Raw genomic sequence first — 24,727 nt, forward strand, 5'->3', positions numbered from 1 at the left:
CTCCCCGGGGGAGGAGGCTTAGGAACCGGGCACGCCGCTATTATAATAACAGTTTATCCGCTGTCCGCTGTTGCGTTTCGTCCATGCGTGCGCGTATGAGCGTGTGTTTGAGTTGCATGCAAGAACAAAAGCAGCCACATCCTCCTCTCGGCATAAGGAAGGGCTCCATCTAAAAAAGCGATGAAGCACTTATGTGGCAATCTCACATTCTGGGTAAGTTCTCGTTAACTCTCGCATACTGAAAAACACGTCCGTGCCGCGAGCTTTGGATGTGTTTAGCAGAGAATGCATGCATGTGAAGCTCTGTTTCCTTGAAACTCATGAAACAGTTTTTAGCCGCTGGAGCGACGCGGTGTAACGCCGAAGATACAAATACTGTAACCTAACGATAACAGACCTGCCCTTAACTAACGTTACCGTGACTAAGTATTAGAAGTAATAATCGTGGAAATAAAGTTACTAATCTTGCCAGCTAAAAAAAAATATGTTCTAAGAATGTTTTCTAATGTTCTCATTGAACGTCCAGTTTTTTATAAATGTATTTTTTTTAATCATTTAACAAAACGATAGTAAAGAATGTTATGTTGAATGATAAAAAGTTATGTGAATAGAATTGAAAACTAATCTTCCGGATGATTTTATAAAATGGTCAACACTTTGCATGTAAAAGTACTAAACTACTGTAATTAAAACATGTTAAGAACTTAATCTAACGTTCTGGCAAGTTTATCTCAAAGTTAGCTCCTCCAAAACCTTAGTACATTATTCAAAGATTTATCATTGAGTCTAACTTTTTAAAAAACATTTCCTAATGTTTGCAACATTATAAAATGGAACGTTCCCTTAATGTTTACATAACCAAACCCAAATAGTTTTTTTTAAACATTAAGAAATAGCGTAAGGTTAAAGTTCGGGGTGTGTGCTCCGGGCGTGTGCTCACAGTGTGTGTGTGTGTGTTCACTGCTCTGTGTGTGTGTACTTCAGATGGGTTAAATGCAGAGCATGAATTTTGCGTATGGGTCACCATACTTGGCTGAATGTCACGTCACTACCACACCAGAGGGAGACACTGTAAAGAATACTGTAAAGCTGCGGGTTTTATATCAATCTATTGCAGGAGTCAGGAGTCTGTGTCTTCTCTTGGATAATGCCAACTAATTGTTTCAGCCCTAGTGCTAACGTTTGGGTTAACTTTCACATGCCATAGATTCATTGCTTCGCTGTGTTGCAAGATGAAACATGCAAGTTGTCATCATGATGAATCATTTTTCGGAGTTGAATCATTTGAATGAATTGGTTCTCAACATTGCTTACGAATGACTAAACTGAATCGGTTCATAGAGTCAGCAGCTCAGTGATTCACTGAACTGAACATATTCGCCACTGATCACTGAGTCCTGAGTCAAAACAGGATACACCAGTGCAAAAATCAAGGCTTCTCTTGGATTCATCGAGGTTTTCATTCATGCTGCTGCAACCTTTGCTTCTCACAAAATGTGTGTCTTTACTGCAATCTAATATGAGATAAAAACTCATGTCAAATATTCTAGCAAGAAGTTTTAACAGACCTGGAGCAATATGAAAAATATCTTTCTTCCTTTATAACAACTTTAATGTTATAATAACATTAAAAAGTATACTTGCAGCTTTTATATACAATGCAATAAACAATATTTTTAATGCATGAATTATGTCATATATGCAGCCTAATGCATTGTATGAAAAAAATATAAACACAACATACAACCAATTAAAAATATAACAAGATTTTAGCAAAAAGTAAATTGCATTTTAATTTTAATTACAGTTATTAATAAAATTAAACATTAATGCAGTACACAAAAAGTTACCATATATTCTTATCATCAATATCATTAATATGCCAGATTTAGAAAAAAAAAAACAAATATATAGAATATTTTTTCAAGAAGATCCAAGATCTACTGAATTATCATCATCATCATCATCATCATTGCGTCTGAAGAATCAGTTTCCTGTGGCTGAACTGATCTGGACAGACGGAGGAAGCTTGAGGCTGCTGTTGTGAAATTATTTTGCATTTACTGCAGCACAACAGAATATTTTTTTTTATTATATTCTCAGTTCTGTAGCTTCCCTTTTCTTGTAAAATCACATTTAAGTTCCAGGCTTTATTTCTTAGGTTTAAATCACAATATTTAAAGGTTAGATGGTAGTGTTCTTGAAACCCACTGTTTTGAGATAAAGGAGAATATGTATCATAGATTTAATCACGGTATTGTTGCTATTAAGCCATCGATCTGAGTCCACTGATGCTACGATCCTCATCTAAGGTGTGTATTACAGAGGTAATGTGATGCGGTCATCACATACTGAGATGTGCATTAGTCATTGTGATGTGTTTCATATTAGACAGTTTGAGCATTATTATTTTGCATGCAGCTGTGTTTATCAATCCTGTGTGGCAGTCGGTGTTGACTGTAGCTGTATAGATTGAGACACTGCTGTCTGGATGCATTCAGCTCGTTTGATTCTGCTCAGAAGCCGTGGGTCATGTAAGGTGACGGCAGACTCTCTGTGTCTCTATTTTATCTCTGTTTCTCCGGCTTGTCCTACATTCTGTGTAGCACACTCTGCTCGTGTCATCAGATGTCCGCAAAGCCACTAAAGAAAGCTGCTATTATCATGAAAGCTGCTGTTTTATAGCAGAGATAATTGTTGTAATGCAGAACATGTTTCCAAGACATCGACTTGAAATCTCCTATTGTTTAGTGCACAATTCACCCCCTACGCTAAGAAATTTGACTTTCTCAGACATTAATGATCAATGCATAAAATTATTGAACGTATATAGAAAATATACCGAATGGTTTACTAAAGCATGTAACTTAAGCGTATCTAAATCTTTAACAGCATTCTTTTGTGAGCTCTGATATTTTCTTCAGGAAACACAAAGTCTTTTATAAACCTGTTAAAGAGCTTTTTAAGGGTTTTAATGCACAGATATTGTTGAAAACATTCCAGAAAGACAGAAACATGTCCATTCAGCTCTGAATCATAACAGTGTCCTGACCCAAACTCCTGTTTACTTTCTAGCGAAGTAAAACCTGATGTAGTAATGCGACGTGTAGCAACACGTATAATGGCTTTGGGCCGATGTGTTAGCTATAAACAGACCGTTCCTCATGCACTGAGCAGAAACAAAGTGTTTGATGTGCCAGTTATTATATGTGCCATTACAAGACCACATCTTTCCAGATAACTGCATCTAACAATGGAAATGGGAGAACCTGTGTCTATAAATATATCTTTCTAGGTTTCGCTTCTTCATTAAAGCTGTGTGAAATCCCCCTCGTGCAGGTTTCCTCATCACCCGTGTCTCATGATAACTCGGGAAGGAAACACGGTGCTCTAAGCTATGTTTGGAAAGCAAAAGTTGTTTCTCGTGTCACACTTCTAATTGAAGTCAGAATGCATTTTTAGATTGATGTGTTATATGCCTGTTAAAAACAGTCATACGTATGCAGCTCACTATCTGTGCAGTTATTGTGTGCATGAATACAGCCCACGACTGCATCAGTATTTCTTCTGAGCATGCTTTAATAAACCACTGTGGATGAACTAAACACTACGAGTGCATTAGAGCTAAAGCGATACGGGTTTTTAATGGCCAACATCTAAAAAGCTTGATGTCTAATAATACAGTTTACAACTTATTGTATAGGATGTTTGCAATGTATATGGTTTATTATATGCAGTATTATCAGTGTGTGTGATCGTTTGCAGCTGACAGCGTGAAGCCATTAACCGCTCGAGTTCATTATTAACCGTGCTTTTTCTCTTTATGTGTTTTTCTGTTTTTTGAGAACACTGTATGACATTGTGAGATTGCAACTGTGTTTTTACAGTGAAAGAAAAGTGTTGCTTGTGTCAAAGCACTCTGACGTGGCTTAGCTGTGCAATCATCTTTATATAAGTATATATATATATATAAATATAATTCTATAATTATAAATATATAAATTAATATACGTTTATAACACTGTACTCCGTGTTATATAGCATTCAATTCAATAAAACCATCGTTCTGACTCAGAATGATGACACCTTTCAGAGAATGATTCTCCATCAGCGTCTGAGAACCAATGCATTCCTGTCGAATCTCATGCACTTTTATTACAAATTACCAGCATAACGATGTGTGAGAAAAGCGGACCTGAAAATTTAATTTCAATGTTTATAACAGTTTTTCATTTTCATTTTGTTAGTTTTATCAATTTTGTTGTGATTTTGTCATTTGTATTATTTATGTCTATATAGTTGTTTTTTTTATATTTTGGTTTTATTTATTTATTTATTTATAATGTATATAAAGTTATTTATTTAAGTTAAACTAAATGATAATGAGAACCATTTATTTGACAACTAGATGTATTAAAACAAGTTTTAAATATATATATATATAATTATTTTTTTCTTTTTCATTTAACCTTATTGATTTCAATTAATAAAATGATTTTAGTTTTTTGGTTTTAGTTTAAGTTTTAACTATAATAACCATAATGTCACAAATCAGCTTTTGGCAGAAATACACTGTAAAAATTATTTTTCTAAGTTGTAAATGAAACTAAATTTCATTTAAAGTCTGAAATCATTTCTCACTTATTTAAAATAACAAACCTTTATGATTATTATTTGTTAGTTTATCTCCAGGTGTAAATTTCATGTCAGTATATGTTGTGTTTTTTAGATCAAGTCTTTATCAAACTTTGTCCGAGTTAGAAAGTTGTTCGGTCAAAAGTTATGAGATCTTTAAAACAGAAGGATGTATAATATTTGTACATTTAAATAACAAACTCCACGTTTGTGACTAAAATGTAATGATTTTGAGAAAAGGTCTTCCTGTATAATATTTACAAGGATTCGTCATGCTTCACTTCGTTTATCCAAACACAGATACGTGTTCATGGAAAGCATTCACATTTCTTGTTTTCAAGTCAATCATCAGCATATCTCTTGTTTGTCCCACATGCGTGAGGAATGTAGGGCTGGACTGTGGTTTGGGTTGCTCTGTGTGTTTATCAGTGATGCACTAGTTTGCTCTGATTTCAGCTTTAGAGGATAAACCAGTCAAAAGGTTTAATCTTTTATGTTGGGCTCAGCTCTGCGCTGCGCTTGCTGCTTTTCTATCAGAAATGCGTGTCATTCCCATCTCACCCCTCCTGTTCCTGTCAACACACGGCTTTCTGTCCAATTTTTAAACGATTCCATGGTGAGGCTGTGTTTGTAGGTTTAACAAATTTGCTTGATTTCTGAATTCTTGATTTCTAAGAATGACAAGACTAGTTTCAGAGAATCATGCAATCAAGTTTTTTTTCCCTTACATTAGCAAAGAGTTTTATTCCCTTGCTCTAAGCATCTCATAATACATTAGATTTGTAATAAAAAAATACAAATAAAGGTAAAAATTTAAATAAATTAATTTATGAATGAATAAATTAATTAATAAGAATCTTATGAAACTTGTAAGAAAAAAACTTTTGATAAAGAAAAAATATGGTTTATTTTTACATTTGTATATTTATTATACAACCCGAATTCCGGAAAAGTTGGGACGTTTTTTAAATTTTAATAAAATGAAAACTAAAGGAATTTCAAATCACATGAGCCAATAGTTTATTCACAATAGAACATAGATAACATAGCAAATGTTTAAACTGAGAAATTTTACACTTTTATCCACTTAATTAGCTCATTTAAAATTTAATGCCTGCTACAGGTCTCAAAAAAGTTGGCACAGGGGCAACAAATGGCTAAAAAAGCAAGCAGTTTTGAAAAGATTCAGCTGGGAGAACATCTAGTGATTAATTAAGTTAATTGATATCAGGTCTGTAACATGATTAGCTATAAAAGCTTTGTCTTAGAGAATCAGAGTCTCTCAGAAGTAAAGATGGGCAGAGGCTCTCCAATCTGTGAAAGACTGCGTAAAAAAATTGTGGAAAACTTTAAAAACAATGTTCCTCAACGTCAAATTGCAAAGGCTTTGCAAATCTCATCATCTACAGTGCATAACATCATCAAAAGATTGAGAGAAACTGGAGAAATCTCTGTTCGTAAGGGACAAGGCCGGAGACCTTTATTGGATGCCCGTGGTCTTCGGGCTCTCAGACGACACTGCATCACTCATCGGCATGATTGTATCAATGACATTACTAAATGGGCCCAGGAATACTTTCAGAAACCACTGTCGGTAAACACAATCCGCCGTGCCATCAGCAGATGCCAACTAAAGCTCTATCATGCAAAAAGGAAGCCATATGTGAACATGGTCCAGAAGCGCCGTCGTGTCCTGTGGGCCAAGGCTCATTTAAAATGGACTATTTCAAAGTGGAATAGTGTTTTATGGTCAGACGAGTCCAAATTTGACATTCTTGTTGGAAATCACGGACGCCGTGTCCTCCGGGCTAAAGAGGAGGGAGACCTTCCAGCATGTTATCAGCGTTCAGTTCAAAAGCCAGCATCTCTGATGGTATGGGGGTGCATAAGTGCATACGGTATGGGCAGCTTGCATGTTTTGGAAGGCTCTGTGAATGCTGAAAGGTATATAAAGGTTTTAGAGCAACATATGCTTCCCTCCAAACAACGTCTATTTCAGGGAAGGCCTTGTTTATTTCAGCAGGACAATGCAAAACCACATACTGCAGCTATAACAACAGCATGGCTTCGTCGTAGAAGAGTCCGGGTGCTAACCTGGCCTGCCTGCAGTCCAGATCTTTCACCTATAGAGAACATTTGGCGCATCATTAAACGAAAAATACGTCAAAGACGACCACGAACTCTTCAGCAGCTGGAAATCTATATAAGGCAAGAATGGGACCAAATTCCAACAGCAAAACTCCAGCAACTCATAGCCTCAATGCCCAGACGTCTTCAAACTGTTTTGAAAAGAAAAGGAGATGCTACACCATGGTAAACATGCCCCGTCCCAACTATTTTGAGACCTGTAGCAGAAATCAAATTTGAAATGAGCTCATTTTGTGCATAAAATTGTAAACTTTCTCAGTTTAAACATTTGCTATGTTATCTATGTTCTATTGTGAATAAAATATTGGCTCATGTGATTTGAAAGTCTTTTAGTTTTCATTTGATTAAAATTTAAAAAACGTCCCAACTTTTCCGGAATTCGGGTTGTAAATGTGTGTGTGTGTGTGTGTGTTGTTTTTGCAGTGCATGGTCTTAAAATGAACTTACAATCTGTGTATATTACATAAAGTGTTTCAAACATTTCTCTCCCCAAGTATTATAATAGGATTCTTTTCTTAAAAAGCACTATATATATATATATTTAAATGCATTATAGCTATTATCTTGCATATTGCTTTCTTAAAATAGAATATGCACAGCCTTTAAATCATACAAACGTATATCTCTTTATAAGGCCAGGCTGCCAGACATAGTTACACAGAGATGCTTGCACAATCTTTCCTGTCACGCTCATCTGTGTTCATCTGTGGATTGTGGTGTCCTGCTTCTCTATGGTGAACCTAATGCATGCAGTGTAATATCAAGAGTGGAACAAAAGCTCCTCATCTGGTTTGCTGAATTCACTGATTGTGAGGAACAGAGGTGACCTTCCTGCAGAAGTGAGCACGATCCGTCTGGATCATTCAGAACAGACACGCTTTAACACATCCTGAGAGAAACACTGCTCTTCCCTTCAGCAAGTTTTGTGTGAGAGACAGGAACACATCGTGTGTTGTTTATAACCATGACATGACATTATAAAAATGACAGACAGAGAAGAACAGCAGCTGTGTTGATCTTACTGAGGCTTCAGGGAAAGTCTGTCTGATCTCTGCTCAGTTTGCTGATATACCAACTTTTTGTCGTTTTTTTAAATCGTTCATTCTTTTCATAGAAATCTGTGTTCATATACAGTTATGTTACATTCTATATATGAACCCCAAACGTTATAATACGATTGTGCTGTTACATATTATTTTACTTAATTATCATATTCATAAATAATGAAAGCTTTTTTCCACCACTGGACAAAAAATAAAATAAGCAATTGCAACTTCTTTATTTCTCTCAATTCTGACTTCTTCCTTCAGAGTTGCATTTTTATTTATTGGAATTGTATATAGGCTTTCTCTCAATTATGAGTTTATGTCTTATGTCTGAGTTTAAAATTGTGAGAAATAAGCGTGCAATTCATAGAAAGAAGTCAGGATTACGAGATGTTAGCTTCTTTCCTACAGCATTCTGCTAACTTTATTTTCGCCCAAAATATAATGTTATTTGAACGTTCATTTTAAATGTTCTAAGAATATTTTTTCTCTCAATGTTATGAGAATGTATTTCAAATAATGATAATATTTCATAAACATTACTTCATGTCTTAACATTCAAGAAACAGTGTAAGAATGATCCCTGTTCGCTGAGTGCTTGATAAATTCATTTTTTTGAAAGGTTTCCTTTGGAATTGAATATTGATCTTCACGAGAAAGATGTGAGCTGTATTTTGTGGAAAGCGTGAGTCTGATGTCAACATTAAGAGAAGCAGAGGAAGGTGAATCTATTTTAAACGCATATGCATGGAGCAATGTGTATGAAGTACATTAACATGACTAAAGGGAGAAAGAGAGAGAAACTCAATGTGAATTTGTAAGAAATGCATGTGATTGGAAGACAGGACACAGCCAGAGCCAGTCAAGAACCTGCAGAACCTGCTTGGCTTAATTAGGCTTTTGTTGCTGTGTTACTTTTTGGGAAACCTTGTCAGGAATGTGGTTATTGTTTTAGGCTATTAAAGCCCACAAGGAATACAGGGAATGGCACATTGTTTTTCTGTAGGAGGACCCACCCTCATTTTTTCCCTCCGATGCCTATGCATCATTTTATGATGTTTTTTTTTTTTTACGGTGTTTTTGCATCCTTTTTTTAAGCTTGGTTTGGGAGGGCATGAAGAGAAATAATGCTGTTTAACCCTTATTTTCTGGTCATTTTGACCCAAAGAGGAGTTTCTATTTCCTGAAAATGCTAGTTAATGTTATCACATTGGACTAAAAATTACTGACTTTGCTCACACAGGGTAGAATAACTTTCCCAACCATTTTTGTTATTTTTGGGATTGTTACTGTTGTGGTGTTCAAAATAAAAAATGTCCTGCTTATATTGCTTGTACATTTCTTATTGTGCTACATTATGACCAAAACTTGTGTTCAATCTCTGTCAACTATTTTCTTTCAGTTAACTTAGGGTTTGTGTTATATTTTAGGAGCTGGAATGATCTGAGCTCATGCGCCTCAGTTTATGTGAGAACATTGACAACATTATCCACAATAAATGCCTTTTCAGTCAAAAACTGCTCAGATCAGAGTCCTATGATCCATCAGCTCCAAAACGAAAGACAAAACCTGTGCTGACTGAAAGAACACAAGCTGACGAAAAGACTGAATGGTAATAAAATAACATAATGAGAACAGTTTTATGGAAGCCACTGAATAAAAAAAGAAAAAAAGTTAATTGCAACTTTTTATCTCACAATCCTGATTTTTCTTCTTCTTGTAATCAAGGCTTTATATCTTATAAAATCATAAAGTCCGAATTAAAAAACCGAGAGTTCCGCTCCTTGATTCTGATTGGTCGAGCGGCGTTTGATGCTGCCTTAAATAAATCTACAAAGTAACAAACACCTTTGTTTACTTCTGTGTGTTGCTAGGTAACCACTTTGTTACAATCACAACTGATTCTGAGGAGCTACATTGTTTGATGAAAAAATACTGTTTTTATTAATATCATTACACATTATTTGCTTTGTTTTATTTTGTGAAACATTACAATGTATATGAAATAACGTTTTATAAAGCAATAACCCAGCGAAGCCATGGTTTACACTGAATTTAGAACAGATAAGGAGGTTTTAGTCACTCTGCTTCACCTCGTAACAACTCCCCTCAGCTGTTATAAATTCACTGTAAACCATGGCTTCACTGGGTTATTGCTTTATTCTGAGATATAAACTCAAAAAGTCAAGTTTCTTTCTCAGGATTGTACTTTATAACTCAACTGCAAGTTTATATCTCACAATTCTGAGATAAAAAGTAAAAAAAAAAGAGAAGTTTTTTTGTTATTCAGCGGCGGAAAGAGCAGGGAGCTGCTTTTCTGATTCTGGTCCTCACCTTGTGTTTAAAGACTTATTTCTGACTGAGGTTGCGCAGAAATGATCTACTGTTGAACAGATTTGTGCATTTGACCTCATAACCGAGAGGTATCTTCCCTTCAGACCGCAGACTGCATCCTGTGAGAGCAACGGCTGGCATCTCTCGGGTCAGAAAAAACCCCTGAACATTACAGGAGATGGAAGTGACGCTGCGCAGCCTTGTCTGCATTATTGAGCCCTGATTTGTTTTCTCTGTCTTGACTCTTGAGCGCTGTGCATCTGCCGTTTAGACTTCCTTGAGCTTAATCAGGTTGGGTTGTTTAAGTGATCTTGCCAAAGGAGAGACTCTGAGACTCAAAAGCATCACTGCAATTCGAAACGAGAGAAGGGAACACAAACATGCATCTTCGATAAGAGAATACAGCTCTCTGGAGATGTTGTCTGCTGCTCTTTTATAGTGATGACTACCACATTGGGGTCTCTGTGGTGACATTGGGCAATATTAGAATATTGTGCAACTGGTGGTTGTCAAAGTCGTATGCAAGGTGTTTTGGGGTAAACAATTCTCTGTTATTTAGACTTTGATATTTCATAATATATGGTGAGTTCTAATGTAGTTTAGATTTTTTTGTCATAATTTAGAAAAAATATTCATAGATAGTTCTGTTTATATTTTTAATTCTAATGTAATTTAGAACTTATAGCTTAATTTAGGAAAAAATGCGTACATATTCATATTTCAATTTATATGAATATAATTTTTAATGCAATATCCATTTTTATCATAATTTTGAAAAATATTCCTACATATACATATTTCTGAATAAGTGTGAGTTCTAATGTAATCATTTTGAAAAAATTTAATAAAAATTTAAACATTGATCTTCTATGATTAATTAATTTATCATCTATCCTCAGTAACTTCAGACCTATATATAGTTGCCTTTTATCTAAAAGCTATTAAAGAGAGTTGTTTATCGATAGTTGAATTCCTATATCAGTATGTCCAATGTTTAAGATACTTTTCAGTCGGGTTTTAGATCCCTGCACAGCACAGAAACTGCATTGTTGAAAGTAAGCAATGACCTTTTGCAAGTGCTTGATACTGGTTCACATGCGGTTCTTATTTTGTTGGATTTAAGTTCGGCCTTCGATACAATTGATCATAGTATTCTGTTACATCGGTTGGAAAAGTTGGTGGGTATTCACAGGGTCGCTCTGCAGTGGCTGACCTCTTATCTTAAAGACAGAAGCTTCTCAGTGAGCATTGGGAAGTTTTCTTCTTCGTCAGCTCCTTTGTCATGCGGTGTGCCCCAAGGATCTATTTTAGGCCCTCTTCTTTTTTCACTTAACATGCTTCCCTTGGGTGCCATTTTTAAGAAATATAAGATTTCATACCACTGCTATGCTGATGATACACAGTTCTATAAAAGGTTGGATAGCTAATAATATTTTGCAATTAAATGAAAGCAAAAGCGAAATTCAGATTTTAGGCCACTCTAGGACTTCATCTGTTTTTAAGTTAGGGTCTTTCTCTGCCAGTGTTCTAACGCATGTAAGAAATCTTGGGGTTACATTAGATTCGTTACTCAACTTTGAGAAACAAATTAGCACAGTAGTAAGGGGCAGCTTCTTCGTGATCTGAGATCAATTGCTAAACTGAAACAGTTTTTGCCTCACAAAGACCTGGAGACTGTAATCCATGCTTTTAACATCACGCCTCTATTACTGTAATTCACTTTACTGTGGCCTGCCTCAAACAGAGATTTCTCATCTGCATATTGTCCAAAATGCTGCAGTGAGGCTCCTTACTGAAACAAAAAAGAGATATCACATTACTCCAATTTTAGCATCTTTACATAGGCTCCCTGTGAAGTTTAGAATTGATTTTAAAATAGCAGTCTTTGTGTCCAAGGCTTTATCTGGTCTTGCATCAAAATATATCAGCGACCTTCTGATTCCTTATTCTCCTCAAAGAGCACTTATATACATATATATATTTTTTTTTTCATGTATAATGCATGTTTACTATTATGCTTTTAATATATTGTGTTTTATTGTACAGCACTTTGGTGTAACATGATCAAGGTTCAGTATTTCGCTGCATGTCTTAAGAGTCCGTTCAGTGCATCCACTGGCTGCTCTTTGTGCTTCAGTACATGTGCAGTCTTGTGTTCATGTTAGTGTTTCTATTTTCTCAGGACTCTAATTTCACGAAGCACACAAACCTTCCGGATCTCCCAGCATGCTTTCAGCTGTCTGTCCTGCCATGGACTCCCTGCATCTTCCTCTGGCTGACGTCTCCTTTCTACATCATCTACCTCAAGATGAGCAACAGAGGCTACATCATGATGTCTATACTGAACAGAATCAAAACGGTGGGAGATGTCAAGCACTTGTGTATGTTTCGTTCTCTTTTATCTGGCTGTAATGATTCATTATATATGTGTGTGCAGGTTCTTGGCTTGATCTTGTGGATCGTATGCTGGACAGACCTGTTCTCTACATTTCATGAGATGAACCAGAATCAGCTTAAACCCCCAGTATATTTCATTACTCCTCTAGTGCTTGGCATGTCGATGGTGAGTGAGAAAAGCAGCTGAGTATGTCGGTTGTGTCAGATCTTAACATCTTTTGCAATGTACAAAGAGCTTTCAGAGCTCAAAACTTTCTCTCCGGTCTGAAAAAGCCTTGATTAAACAATGACTCATTCTCATCATTTTGCATGAATGTCTAAAAGCAGATCAACACATCAGCAGCATGGACACGGGGCACATGAATAGTTTTATGAATCTGTGCAATTCAGGCACTATTGTTCACTTCTATAAAAGCACAGTGGTAAAAAACTGGCCGCTTAATTACTGTGGACAATAGTCATGAGAAAAAAAAAACATGTTGAAATTTTTGCTTGGAAACTACCTGAAGTAAAACTCTCAGTTAATTTTTATTTTATTTCAAGTAACAAAAATATATTTTTATGGTTTTAGTGACTATAATGACCCTGACTAAGTCTTGTGTTATGATAAAATTCACCTAAAATCACACTGTCGCTCCACTAGATGCTGTTTTTCAATTCTTGCTCCCGGTTATAACAAATGCCACCTGATTTCGAATCTTCAATAAAATTATTTATAATTTATATATCATTTAATCACTTCATGCATTAACTTGGGACTTAAGCTCCACGCTCTACAGGAATGGTCAAATATTATATATTAAATATAAAGAAAACATAAAATAATACTGATATTGTTTGTGCATTTTGTGTGTATTATTCAGACAAGTCTTTGTCTTTGAAAGGCTTTTGTCTTCCAAAAAATCAATGCGATAAATGAGCTAATCTAAAAGTAGTCTGATTATATTTTCTAAAATGTGTAATGCAATTGAACTAAATAGTTTTGTCATGTAATTTGCAACCGTTAAATAGCCTATTAAAATATATATATAGTATATAGTGTATGAGCTCTGGCTGTCTTTGCTGTCTTCTAGTTGTTAGCCACGTTCCTGATCCAGTTCGAGAGGCTGAAAGGAGTGCAGTCATCCGGTGTGCTCTTCATATTTTGGACACTCTCAGTTTTGTGTGCCATCGTGCCTTTCCGCTCCAAAATCATGAATTCCAGTCAAGCAGAGGTTAGTGTGTGGGTTTGAAGTAGATGTGTTAGTCTGAAGCAGTTCATTTCAGTCTAACCACATAAATGCTCTGCAAGCACAGTCATCTCTCAGTAATGTGCGACTCTCTCCCCCTTCTGCACTTTTCCTCCTGTTTTATTTCTTTTGACCTACATGTTGAGAGTTTTCTTGGCTCTGAAGGAGTTCAGTTAAGGCCATGACTGTTAGAGAATAGTGCCGCTGTTGTTCCTAAGAGCTGCTTCAAGACAGCTTACCTAACTCACAGAGAGACAAACATAGACCAAGGCTGCTGCTGTTTTTCCAACTCAAATAAGTGATTCTTGCCACTGGTTATGGCAAATGCCATCTGTTTTTGAATTTTGAATAATCAGTTTTATGCATTTGACAGATCCTTTTTTTATAACGTGAATTGCATTGCATTTAATTATATTTATTCACTTCATGCATTTACTGGAAAATTAACCCATGAGATGCCATGCTCTCTACAGGAACGCTCAAATATTATGCATAAAAATGTATGATAATATTATTATTTATGCATGTTACGTATTATGCATTTTTCAGATATATTAATCAAAAATATAACATTGTTTGTGCATGTTTTGCATGTGATTCTTTTTAAAGATATATAAATGTATTACTGTTACTGTATATAGTATTGTTTGTGCATGTTGTGCATTATGCATTTTTCAGATATATTATTTAAATTCTTTATTGTTTGTGCTTGTTTTGCATGTTATATTTTCAGAATTATTTTAATACTTCTAGTATTGTTTGTGAGTGTTGTGCATTTACATTTTCTAGATATGATAATAAAAAAAGTCAAATTTGTTGGATGTTTTGGTTATAAAGACTTTATAATTGTTTTTAATTTTTTTTATGTTAAGCTGTATGCTTAATGAGGATGCACAACTAAAAGTGAGCTCTTTATCGGTTGATTTCCTCAAACATGTAAACTTCCTGGTCCTATTCCGTCCTGACAAACACTGGGACTGATGCCGTGGCTTTGGGGTGAATGTGAACAAACGTGAACAAGCTTAGTCTGACAGTGAAATGAAATAAGAACTAGATATCTCAGATCTGTGAGCTCATAAAGAGCTGGGCTGGGGGCATTTGTGATGTGGCATGCAGAGATTTTTTATTTTTTTACTCTATAAGCATCTTTCTCTGTTTTCAGAATGACAAGCTGAGGTTCACGACGTTCTACATTTACTTCAGCCTCACCCTGCTTCAACTCATCCTGTCCTGCTTCAATGAAAAGCCTCCTCACTTCTCCACCGTGGTCACAGATCCTGTAAGTCTGTGTGTGTGTGTGTGTGTGTGTGTGAGAGAGAGTGTGTGTGTGTTTTATCTACTCAAAGGCCAGGAAAATGACAAAATGCAATACAAGGGCCAACAGTAACCATCATGCTTTCATAACACAAGATTGAATAAAAAAATAATTTAGTGCCACAAACTGTGGACGATTGAATCCTTTGAACATTAGAAAGGTCATGGAAAGGTCAGAGCAGCAAACTAAAGTGCCTGTGGTGTTTTCATCTGATTTTCAGAATGTATGTCCAGAAACGACTGCTGGATTCATCTCCAAAATGACCTTTTGGTGGTTTACTAGGTGAGTAAATGAAGTATTTACAGTGTGGCTGTTTCTCATTCTCACGACTTAACGAACACTGACCATTTGATTTATGTTCTCATAACGCTGAAAGAAAACATTCTCAGAACGTCCTTATGGTGTTATTTGTACTTAAATGTTATAAGAAATGTTTTGGTAACCTTTAAACAACATTAAGAAAATGTATACTTTTTTTTAGAAACCATTCAAACCAATGCTCCCACAGTGTTTTTACAACCTAAACTTGTTCCCTGGGTTTACCTTGACTGATTTAAAGGGATAGTTGACCCAAAAACGGACTTGCTCTTTTATCTTTCTAAACCTATATCACCTTCCTCCTTCTCTGAAACATAAAAGAAGATATTTTAAGTGATTTCTCAGTGTTGGCACCAATTCTTCAAACTATCTGCTTATTTGTGTTCTGTAGAGGACAGAAAGTCATTCATGTTTGGAACAACATGAGTAAATGATAACTGAATTATCATTTTTGAGTGAACCATCCCTTTAATTCAACATAAACTACTAAAATAAAAAGCAGAATGACTGTACAGTTCCAACATTAGTGTTGTTTTAAGATGTTTAAGAGACAGATATTTGTTCCTGTTCTACAGCATGGCGATCAAAGGCTATAAATCTCCACTAGAGAATAAAGATCTGTGGTCACTGAACAAGCACGACAGTTCAGAGCTGGTGGTCCCCAATCTGCTCAATGAATGGGAGATGGAGAAATCCAAAGCACAGAGGTATGAATTCAAATAGATTATGATTCAATCATTCAGTCCAAGGATTTTACAATCCCGGTCACATTGCGTAAATTCAATAGCTTGGGAATGCCTTTTCTTGTTTACATTAATGTAAGCAACACTGTGCTACAGTTTTTTTCTATTTATGTATTTATTTAGTTGAATATGTCCCTATGAAATCAGTTTTTTCCCAGTATCCATTTTTTTTTTGTGGTTAAATGAAATTAAAATGTTTACATTATATATATAATTTTTTTAATTTATTAATATTTTTTACATTTTAATAATCAAAAAGCATGTCTAATTAATTAAAATCATGAAACTTATATATTTAAATGACTATTTATAAAAAAAAAACAATTTTAAGCATTTTTTTATATTTTTGCTCAAATTTTCTTTTATTTTTACCAAATTCTGTGTTTTCTGTTTACATTTTTTCAGGATTCCATTTGAATGTTTAAGTTAAATTTTACTAATCAAATAGTGTGTGTAATTAATTTAATTCATAAAAACTACTTTATTTAATACAGTTTTTACCATAATAGGGCCCTAGGAAATCTTGTGTTGATATATACAAATTTTTCTGTGAAATTTTGCGTTGTCTAGTTTTTTTTTTTGTTTTTTTTTATTGTTCACAGGACTATGATGAGCTTCTGTTCTTATTATTGATAGCTTGTAATACAGTCATTCATAATTAATATAATCTAAAGGTATAATTGTTACTAAGCAGTTACAACTAAGCAGTTGCTAGGGTGATATGGGTGATTGCTAGGGCATTTTGCATGAGTAAGTACAAGCCACGTTCGAAAAAGATGCAAACATTTTTTTATCTTTCAGTTGTTTTTGGTGCAGAATGACATGTGTGTTCAGGTTCAGCTTTGCTCTCAAGTACAGAAAGTTTTTTTTTTTTTACATTCATGCATTTGACAGACACTTTCATCGCATTCAGCATCACATATGTTCATTTCATGCATCCACACTCTGCTTGTCTCTTTTGATCTCAACCGAGTGTCAGCTACTGATACTCACAAATCAGGCAACCGACTGGACCTTATTTACACACACTGCTGCTCTACTGATCATGTTCTGGTTACTCCACTGCAAACCTCGGATCACTTCCTCCTCACTCTTAACCTCAACATGGTCCCTGACACAACACAACACTTCCACATGTCATCTTTCGACGTAACCTACGCTCACTCTCACCCTCCCGGCTATCAGATGTGGTTTCATCTTCACTTCCTTCCCCTAAACTGTTAGCATCTTTTGATGCTAACAGTGCTACTGATACTTTCTGCTCCACTCTTACATCTTGTTTAGACACTGTTTGCCCCTTATCTTCCAGGCCAGCCCATAACACCCCTTCTGCCCCTTGGTTATCTGATGTTCTACGTGAACACCGTTCTAAGCTTAGAGCTGCTGAAAGGGTGTGGCGCAAATCCAAAAATACTACTGACCTTAATATGTATCAGTCACTCCTATCTTCAATTTTCTAATCTTCAATTTTCCACACCACAATCAGTCAAGCTCATATCACCAGCAAACTTACACTCATTCACATCCTTCTCTTCACTCTCTGAGGCAGAAGTCTCAAAACTCATCTTTTCTAATCACCCTACTACTTGTCCGCTTGATCCTATTCCATCTCATCTCCTTCAAGCCATTTCTCCTGCAGTTGTACCTGCACTCACTCACATCATCAACACATCCCTCCACACTGGTGTTTTTCCCTCATCATTTAGACAGGCACGTATAACTCCACTACTTAAAAAACCCAACCTCAATCCATCTCTTTTAGAGAACTACAGACCAGTTTCCCTTCTTCCTTTCATTGCAAAACACTTGAACGAGCTGTGTTCAACCAAGTCTCTACATTTCTCACAAACAACAACCTCCTTGACAGCAACCAATCTGGCTTCAGAAGTGGACATTCAACTGAGACGGCCTTGCTCTCAGTCGTTGAAGCTCTAAGATTGGCAGGAGCAGAATCCAAATCTTCAGTACTTATCCTGCTGGACCTGTCCAAGTTTTTGACACGGTTAACCACCAGATCCTCCTATCAACCCTACTGGCAAAAGGCATCTCAGGAACCGCACTTCAATGGTTTGAGTCTTACCTATCATATAGGTCCTTCAAAGTATCTTGGAGAGGTGAGGTGTCCAAGTCACAACATCTAACTACTGGGGTGCCTCAGGGCTCAGTTCTTGGAACACTTCTCTTCTCTGTCTACATGGCATCACTAGGTTCTGTCATTCAGAAACATGGTTTTTCATACCACTGCTATGCTGATGACACTCAACTCTACCTCTCATTTCATCCTGATGATCCGACGGTAGCTATTCGCATCTCAGCTTGTCTAACAGACATTTCTTGCTGGATGATGGACCATCACCTTCAACTCAACCTTGCCAAGACAGAACTGTTTGTGATTCCAGCAAACCCATCATTTCATCACAATTTCACCATCAAGTTAGGCACATCAACCATAACTCCTTCAAAAACAGCTAGAAGCCCTGGAGTTATGATTGATGATCAGCTGACTTTCTCAGACCACATTGTTAAAACTGTCCGATCCTGCAGATTTGCTTTATTCAACATCAAGAAGATCAGGCCCTTTCTTTCAGAACATGCTGCACAACTCCTTGTTCAAGCTCTTGTTCTGTCCAGGCTGGACTATTGCAATGCTCTCTTGGCAGGTCTTCCAGCCAGTCTTCCAGTCAAGGTAAACTTTATTGTCCCACAAGGGGAAATTCAAATGGTCATTCATTCATTACGCGTCCTTATTACAACATATTCTTCAAAAACAGAACACAACACATAATACACAACAGTCTATAAATTTAACAATAAAGACAAAAAGAAATAATACTACAAAAATGAAAATTACAATCCAAGTACAAAATTACAAAAACAAAATTGCTACCAATAGCTGCTTGCATAAAATTCAAGACATTGATGTTTGCCTACAAAACCACCACTGGCTCTGCACCCATTTACCTAAATTTATTACTTCAGACTTATGTGCGTTCTGCAAGTAAACGTCACTTGATTGTGCCATCCCTAAAGAGGCACAAAATCACTTTTACGGACTTACATTAAACGTTTACAATTAACAAAAGCAAAAAAGACATCGAACACTGGTCTGCTCTATTCTTTTTCTATTTTATCGGATTTCTTTTTATTTTTTTATATTACTTAAAAGCCCTTGCTAGGTGTACTGTGTTAAGCTAACTGAGACTTGTAATAGCACTCGTATATCATTGCTCTTTTGTTGATTTTGATTGCTTCCATTGTCCTAATTTGTAAGCCACTTTGGATAAATGACTAAATGTAAATGCATTGACTGGGAATGGACCTTGACATTGCTGCTGCTACTAAAAGAGTCATCCTAGCCACGGAAGATCATCCGCTCTTGTTTTTCTGTGCAGCGAGCAGAGCGTGAAGGACCAGGCCGCATTCAGGAAGACAGGCCCAGGCACTGAACCCAACCACGTGAGCGTCAGTCCTGAGGAGGAGGTTCTTCTGTCCAAACAGAATGAGGCGAGGCAGCCCTCGTTCCTGAGGGCCCTTCTAAGGGCATTCGGGCCCTACTTCCTCATCGGCTCGGCTTTCAAACTACTACAGGATCTCATTACCTTCGTGAACCCTCAGTTGCTCAGGTGAAGTCGCCGCTGCTTCATTCCCAGTCAAAGTGGAACACTAGGGTCATAATTAGTCATGATTTTATGATGGGAAGGTAGTGATAGGATACATGACTTGATAAAGCTGCCAGTAAGTGAGGTTTAGCCACTCTTCTGTACTGGTTATTTACAGCAGATGTTCACAGGGCTGTGATGACCTTCTGTTTTCAGTAATGTCATAATTAAAATATTAAAGCGATTGATTTAGTCAGTCTGTAAGAACAGCTGTAATTATTTGCAGTTTGATAACAAATAGCTGCCGTGTTCCTTTAACATTTACCTAGACCTGGGTTTTATTACCCGCTGGGATTTATTTTGTTTGCTTGTAACAGGAAGAGCAAACATGAAATGCGCTGATTAGCTGGAAAACGCTGTAAACATGATCTTTTATAGCACTGTTTTGCGTAGAACCCTGCAAAATAATTTGCATGATGTGCTGTAATCTTTTCACACTCTTACTTATGTTTCAGAATACAAATATCATGCAAATATGCTTCTCTACAAACCTTTTTACCATTTTGAATCACAAGTCAAAAGTTTTAAATAATTAAGATGTTTTAATGTTTTTGAAAGAAGTCTCTTCTGTTCAGAAAGTATAGTACAAATTGTGAAATATTATTATAATGTAAAACAGCTGTTTCCTGTATGAATCTCTGTTAAATTGTAATGTATTTCTGTGATGTGCAGCTGTATTTTCAGCATCATTCCTCCAGTCTTCAGTGTCACATGATCTTCAGAAATCATGAAAATATGATGATTTATCACAGATATAAATTACAGTTTAACAGATTTTTACTGCTTTTTGGATCAAAGAAATGCAGCCTTGGTGAGCAGAAGAAACAGAAAAAAATCTTACTCATCCCAAACTTTTGACTGGTAGTGTATTCAGTTTATGATTAATGGAAACTACGTTGCATGAAACCAAGGATGCACAGAGGTGTGGTTTTAAAGTGATTCTGCTTTGGTTGTCAGGATGTTGATTGACTTCACCAAGCAGCCTCAGGCCCCGTCGTGGTGGGGTTTTTCACTGGCCTTCCTGATGTTCGGAGCTTCCCTCTTACAGACCCTCATCTTACATCAGCACTTTCAGTACTGCTTTGTCACGGGCATGAGGCTGCGCTCAGGAATCATCGGAGCCATTTACAGGAAGGTACACACTAGTCAACAGTCTCTCTGCACATAAGGACTCACTCACAGAATAATCTTTGTAGTACTTGGACATTCTGTCATCATTGACTTGCAAACCTTTCTTTTTTTCTTTTTTTGGACCATAAAGGAAGATATTTTGAATCTTTTTAACAACAGTGGAAGTCAGTGGGCTCCTCATTCTTCTAACTACCTTCTTTTGTGTTGCACAGAAGAAAGAAATGCATAATGCGTATAAATAATGCACACAGGTTTTGATGACAAGGGAAAATAGTGAAATATTTAAAGGGAAAGTTCAAAATATTAAGAACGACTATATCATTCTTTCAGAATGTCTTTTGTGTTAAGCAGAGGAAAGAAATGCATAGTACATGCAAATATTGCATACAGGGTTGTAACCTATGGAAGCTTTTCTTCCTCCGCAGGATAAAAATAAATAAATAATTAAATAATTTATTTAATGTCTTTTTATCTTACAATTCACACTTTTTTCCTTGCGTTTCAGAAATATATTGTATATAAACAGAATTGTAAGAATAAAACTCTGAATTGTGAGATGTAAGTAACAATACCAGTTTATTTATTTTTTATTGAAAGGTGGAAAAAAATTAATAATAAAAAAATTTAATAAATAAACAATTTACAATTTACAGATATAAACTTGGAATTGCACGAAAGAAAGTCATAATTCAGAGTTTATTTCCATTTAAATCTCAGACTTTTTTATTTACCTCATTTATTTTTTATATTGTGGCACAAATCGTATAGGAACCATCGTATAGGCAAGTAAAGGGGTTAATAAAACATAGGAATCACATTGAGAGTTCATTGCACTAGAAACTGTACCTTTCAAAACTCAGAACATACTATGCTCTAGTATTACAGGTTTGACTGTTTATTATTATTATAAATGTATTTTAGTTCATATGTTAGATGTCAGAGAAACTGCATTCAGCCTCAAGGAAAACTCTAAACTCTGATACTCAATCTTATATCAACAGATACTTGCACTTGAAAATGTTATACCTGTTATGACTATATATCTGAGTGTCAAAAGCAACAGGTACTTTTACAATATAAACATTAAATCTTCTTACACGTGTTTTGAGAAAGATGTTGTGAGTATTGCGAAAGACCTCTCTTTTACGGGTCGACCGATTATCGGCACCGATATTAAACTTTTTTTTTTTTTATGGTTATCGGCATTTTCAAAACCGATTTGCTGATATAATTTAACAGCATTTAAAATAAAGTTTTTTCAGAGCCTTTGTTTTTCTTAATTTTGACATTAATTTAAATTTTTACACCAGTAATAAAACACATATATATCCGTTTAAAATATTGGTTATCGGTCTGCTTGATCTGTGATAACTGTATCAGAATCGTCCCTGAAAAACACATATTGGTCTACCCCTACTCTCATACACATGCTGAAAAACTGCTTATTCTGTGTGACAATACAGTTAGAAAGCATCATTTTTATATTTATTTGCACTCTCATCTTAACAAGTATTTAAAAATGCAATAAAAATTAAAACATGCATAATAAATGAACTTGTGTTTTAATGTTATGTTAGATCAAGCATGACCACAGTGGTGTGACGGGCAGACAGGGGTTTAAGTGAAGTCCAGCTTCTGAGTGATTCTGCCTCTGCTCTACATGAGTCATAGAAGACAGTAGAGTAGGGATTGGAGTTGTGTAAGGTGTGGTGAGGTGTGAAGGGCGTTCACACACATTTGTGCACTTTTACCCAGATCAGAGTAATACCTCAGTGTTCACAGGTGTGTCTATCTGTAGCCGTCGATATTCCTGAAACAACCATTAATCTGCTTCATCACAGGATACTGCATTAGAAAAATGCATGAACAGTTCAATGCATCAACTACTCTGATATATACTATGGTACTGAAGGACTAGTGTGTTACAAAAAAACAAGTTGTAACATTTGACTGGACTTTTTTTTGTATACACTTTTATTGCCCCATTATTTTAGACCTTCTGGGGAAGCTGAAGCTGAAAGAGGAAGTCAGAAACACACACACACACACATGCGCATACACACACACACTCACAGACACACACACACACACACACACACGCATGTACACACACTAATATTAACATTTATACACTTGCACAATGAGAAACTTCAAAGAAGAGGCTTTTCGTCCAATTTCGGTTTAGTTTTATTACGCTGGTATTGGCATATAATGTGCTGAATCATATGCATATAGATACACTGTAAAAAAAAAAACAAAAAAAACATAGCCAACAGAAATGTAAAACTTCAGATTATTAGCTTTTTTTCATTATTAAAATCTTTAAAATTGGTGCCAAAGTTACAACTTACAAAGATATTATTCATTATTATTTATTGACAAATTTGCAACCCTTTTCAATTGAATTACTGCTGCTTTTGTTTTTGTATTATGATAATAAAAACAAAGTCTTTTACAGTGTATGCTAGTTTGTGGACACATGTTTGTCAACAATGCTATTTATTCCTTTTTATCCACTTTGAATTGAATTTCCGATGCATAAAATCAAATTAAAATAGAAATGGGTTTTACAGTACATACAGTATGTTTATTGATACATGTTTGACAACAGCAGAGATCATTATTATCATTTAATACTTTTTCAGCCCCTCTGAATTACCGATGCATAAAATCGAGTTGAAATGACAGTAGAAATGAATTTATTGTGACTGGGAAAAGAGATTTTGTGGGAGCATGTTTGCTTACTACAGATTTGTTGGTTATTATTTTCTCAAGCAGTTTAAATTGAATAAGTGATGCACTGGAGTCTCTGACAGTCTCCCGTGGCTCTCTGCAGTCTCTGGTGATCACGAACGAGGCCAAGCGCTCGTCGACGGTGGGCGAGGTGGTGAACCTGATGTCTGTGGACGCTCAGCGCTTCATGGATCTCACCACCTTCCTGAACATGCTGTGGTCAGCGCCGCTGCAGATCATGCTGGCGCTCTTCTTCCTCTGGCAGGTGCGCTGATGCTCATTTCAATACATTTACATGCTTCCTCTGGCTTCTATTGTTCAGAGGATAATCATATTCACACATAACACTTCTCTTAGAAAATGTGCTCTGAAAGAGATACGGAATGCAAATCTTCATGCTTCTGGCTATATGATCATGCAGAGTTAAGGGAGAAATAAAAAGCAACTTCCTTTAAAAGGCAGAATGTTTTAACATTAAAGGTAATACGGGTTCATTTGGTACACGCTAGAGGTCGGTGTGTGCCGATCGATCAGCTCGTGTTTTGAGGTGAATTATTGATTGCCAAGAGCATGAAACTATTGAAATCAACACATTGAGTTTAAAATGGACAATTTTATCGTTCTGCAAATGTCATGTTAAAAATATTAACTAAACATAATCTAAAAAAAAAAATAATTATAAAAAAACTTGAAATATAATAAAGGTTAATTTTAAAGGTTAAAATAAATTACTGAAATGGCAAAATTATTATTTAATGCAAACCAAATACTTAATTAAATGAATTGCTACTATAAATAATTATTAATAAATTAATAATTCATAATATAATTTAATGTTTTCATAAATTAATAAATACAATTAAAAAAAAATATAGAGACATAAAAAAGCGAATAAATTGACACAAACACAGAATTACAAAAACTTTAGCTAAAATTAAGGTGAAAATAAAATAATAATAATAATAATAAAATTATCATTAACTAAGCCTAATCTTAAAAACAAAAAATAATTCATAATACAATTTAATGTATTTATAAA

The 24,727-nt window shown here is 35.6% G+C and overlaps 1 protein-coding gene across 1 annotated transcript in view; it reads left to right on the forward strand.

Moving 5' to 3' along the window:
* The window catches only part of LOC132121152 (ATP-binding cassette sub-family C member 3-like), a 57,638-nt gene continuing 32,911 nt past the window's right edge, over positions 1-24,727 (forward strand). Inside the window, exons 1-10 of the mRNA XM_059530332.1 lie at positions 1-213; positions 12,346-12,522; positions 12,601-12,726; positions 13,634-13,774; positions 14,952-15,068; positions 15,325-15,386; positions 15,998-16,129; positions 19,558-19,788; positions 20,782-20,959; positions 23,792-23,953. Of these exons, the coding sequence (XP_059386315.1) occupies positions 181-213; positions 12,346-12,522; positions 12,601-12,726; positions 13,634-13,774; positions 14,952-15,068; positions 15,325-15,386; positions 15,998-16,129; positions 19,558-19,788; positions 20,782-20,959; positions 23,792-23,953 (1,359 nt within the window). The 5' untranslated portion in view covers positions 1-180. The remainder of the gene's footprint in view (positions 214-12,345; positions 12,523-12,600; positions 12,727-13,633; positions 13,775-14,951; positions 15,069-15,324; positions 15,387-15,997; positions 16,130-19,557; positions 19,789-20,781; positions 20,960-23,791; positions 23,954-24,727) is intronic.

This window comes from Carassius carassius, chromosome 39 (genome assembly GCF_963082965.1).
Source record: "Carassius carassius chromosome 39, fCarCar2.1, whole genome shotgun sequence".
Classification (NCBI taxonomy): domain Eukaryota; kingdom Metazoa; phylum Chordata; class Actinopteri; order Cypriniformes; family Cyprinidae; genus Carassius; species Carassius carassius.